Source organism: Cantharellus anzutake, assembly GCF_015039405.1.
Source record: "Cantharellus anzutake strain C23 chromosome Unknown EI90scaffold_77, whole genome shotgun sequence".
NCBI classification, from domain to species: domain Eukaryota; kingdom Fungi; phylum Basidiomycota; class Agaricomycetes; order Cantharellales; family Hydnaceae; genus Cantharellus; species Cantharellus anzutake.
Window position 1 is genome coordinate 172,940 of NW_024067027.1, and position 3,055 is coordinate 175,994.

Genomic DNA, 3,055 nt, shown 5'->3' on the forward strand with positions numbered 1-3,055 from the left:
GTTATTATTATTAAAAGGGAATACTATGTTGCTTACCTGAAGTGGGAAAGGATGAGAAGAAGGCTACTTCTTCGGTTCCCACTTCAGGTATGTTTATATACATGCGGCTTAGGTCACATGACGGGTGCCACGTCATCCTCGCGTACAGCTGTAGTCACCCGGGTGTCCCCGTGGGGGATCCCGAGGGCGTCCGCTGTGAACGCGCAAGCTGGAGATAGCGGGGGTCGCCCGAGGCACCTGGGCTGGGCGTGTCGTGAGCGCGCTGCGGGTGGGTCAATGGTACATTGATACAAGGAAAGGTCGTCCGTGTAGAATAAAGAGAAAATAAAGAGAAGTAAAGAGGGAGTGGAATGGAGAAAGAAGGAAAGGAAGAAGAGGGGGGAGGAGGTAGGGGAAGGCCGGGTGGCGGGGTACCGGGTGAAGTGGGGCCGGGTGGGGCCGGGTCAGGCAGGTGTGCCCTGACAGTTACAAGACCCATTGCAACAAGAATTTGTAAACTGTCGTTTCCAGCGGTTACTAGAAGTGTATCAAGACTGCTTTTGCGGCCTTGACACAGTGTAAGACCCAGTATAATTGGGTGCAAAGATCTGGCACGTTGGAATGTTTTTGATGCATCAGAAATAGCTGAAGCTCCTCAGCTTTTGCTGAGGAGCCACTCTGCCAGCACTGAACTGGCAGAGAGTGTGTGTCTGAGAGGCCTTGGTAGCCTCTCAGAGTGAGAGAGTGTGCTGCCATTGGCAGCGAAAGAAGCACAGACTGTTTCCAGTCTGCACAGCTCCTTCAGTCCGGGGGAGAGAGGATCAGCATTTGATCCTTTCTCTGGACTGGTTGTCTGTCTTCAGGAACGAAAGGAGGCGATCGGCTTTCTCAGCTGACTGCAGGTGGTGCAGCCCAGTATCCCTACTGGGCTGAAGAAGTACTGCGCTTGTGGGAATGGCAAGTGCAGAGTCATCCTCAGGCGACTCATTCTTCCCATCCAACTCTGGAAACAGTAGTCCAGAGGGTGGGGGAGAGTATGTTATAAAAATGGGGCCTAATTGGCCCATTTCTATAGCGTCCGGGTGCAGGAGGGGGCCATGACATTGAGAAGATGTTACAATTAATGTAACAGATGTTGTAACAGTGGGGTTTACAATAACATAGACATCGGGTGTTTTGGGTGATAATAGTTGGTTAGGTTGTTATTATATACATGTCACGTGATAATATACTGTACAGAGGCCATAAGAGGCTAAAAATGGGAATTTCCCATTTCCATAACAGAGTAGGCGGACAGATCTGGGACAGTTCCAGACCCGGGAGAGATGGTAAGAGTGTCATATCCGTGCATACCCAACCCCGACCCGACTTCCGGACCTCCACCTTCCTCACCTCCGGAGTCATAACCTACCGCTGCCATTCCGATACTCACCTTCGGTCCTGGCAACACACCTCCTCCTTACCTCTCACCACCCTCCTACTACTCCGCTCCCCCTTCACAACACCTCCACCCTCCCGTTATCCTCCTACGCTTCCCCCGTCCGCTCCAATACTCACCTTCGGACCTGACTACTCTCCTTTCCGCCACTCCTTCTCCCCTTACCTGTCCCCTCTCTCCTCCCTCCGTTACTCCTCCGCCACCCTTCCGCCAAGTTACGACCGTCCACCGCTGTTCCGTACTTCGCACTCGGACACCGCTCGTACCTTACTCCGAGCCTCCGTCATAGTCCCTACCTCGGACTTTGACTCCACCTTGGCCTTAGTCCATTGCATTGGTGACCTCATACTACGTAAACACCATTGCCAATATTCCTTGGACTTCCAACCCCGCCTCCGTAACCTCCGTAAGCTCCGCAACCCCCGAGCTTCGCAGACCGCCTTCGGCACTCTCGCCGCCTGTAATGTATTCCTCACGTTTCCCCTTCATCCCTATTTGGACTACTGCTTCTTTCTATTCTAGCCAGTTAGTCATCATCCCCACTTCCCCTCATCCTCCTGCCCCTCTGGGCCTCGCCCTCCCTACCTCCTTTCGGACGTATCACAGGTCTTGCCCTATGACCTTCGGTACCGCTCCGCTCCTTCTACCCTTTGTTCCCGTTCGGACGTCTTCGCTCCGATTCGGTTACCCTTTGTTTTCCTTGTGCTTTTGCCCCTTCCATTATATATATCGGCGCTTGTACATACTCGTTTTGGTTTAGTCCGAAATCGACCTGAAATGCCCCCAAGAGACTTCCTGCTCACCTACTGTGAAATTAAGGACCAAATGGACAAACAGCAATGGCACAGTGCTCCGCTTGAGTCGCTGAGGCCAAGGTCCCTCCACGCTAAGTCTCCGATTCCACTCCGGAGTCGTCCGTTTCCGCCCGTTCTAACAAAGAGCCTGGGATGGCTCAGGAGTGGGTGAACCAGGCAGCACTTCAGTGAGCTGATGGCCAGCAGCTGATCTGCTATCAATCTGGCCCAAACCCAGTGATGAGACAGGTATAGACACCATCTCTTTTCACCCAGAGTGAGAAAGAGTAGGGGTTAGAACCCCTACATCCTTAGACCGAGTTGGGGCCTCAGTGCAAGTTGACACTGAGGGCCTACAACCAGAAAAGGCTGATGAGCCATTGTCAAGGCACACCCACCTCACCCGCCTCCACCTGGGCCTGCCTCACCCGGTTCCCCTTCTCCCACCCTGCACCCCTCCTTCATACCCCTTCCCCCTCTATCCCTCTCCCACTTCCACTTCTATTTCCATTTCTATTTCTATTTCTATTTCTACTTCACACGGACGACCTTTCCCCTATATCCATGTATTATTGACCCACCCGCGATGCACACACGACGTGCCTAGCCCCGGACGACCCCGGACGGCTCTAGGGTGCAACCTAGTGCACGCGCATGCAGCATACACCCTTGGGATCCCCCATGGGGACACCCGGGTGACTGCGGCTGTATGCAGGGTGATGTGGCGGACCTCATGTGACCCAAGCCGCATGTATATAAACACACCTGGGGTGGGAACCGAAGAAGTAACCTTCTTCTCAACATTCCCACTTCAGGTAAGTAGCATAGTTCCCCTTTTAATAAT

The 3,055-nt window shown here is 53.3% G+C and overlaps 1 protein-coding gene across 1 annotated transcript; it reads right to left on the minus strand.

The window, feature by feature from the left end:
• Positions 1-634: 634 nt before the first annotated feature.
• On the minus strand, positions 635-1,046 carry EI90DRAFT_3131496 (uncharacterized protein; the record flags this gene model as incomplete). Its single annotated transcript, XM_039064392.1, has 2 exons — positions 635-824; positions 877-1,046. The coding sequence occupies 2 exons, from the start codon at positions 1,044-1,046 to the stop codon at positions 635-637; spliced, it is 360 nt and encodes a 119-aa protein (XP_038910697.1).
• Positions 1,047-3,055: the final 2,009 nt, after the last annotated feature.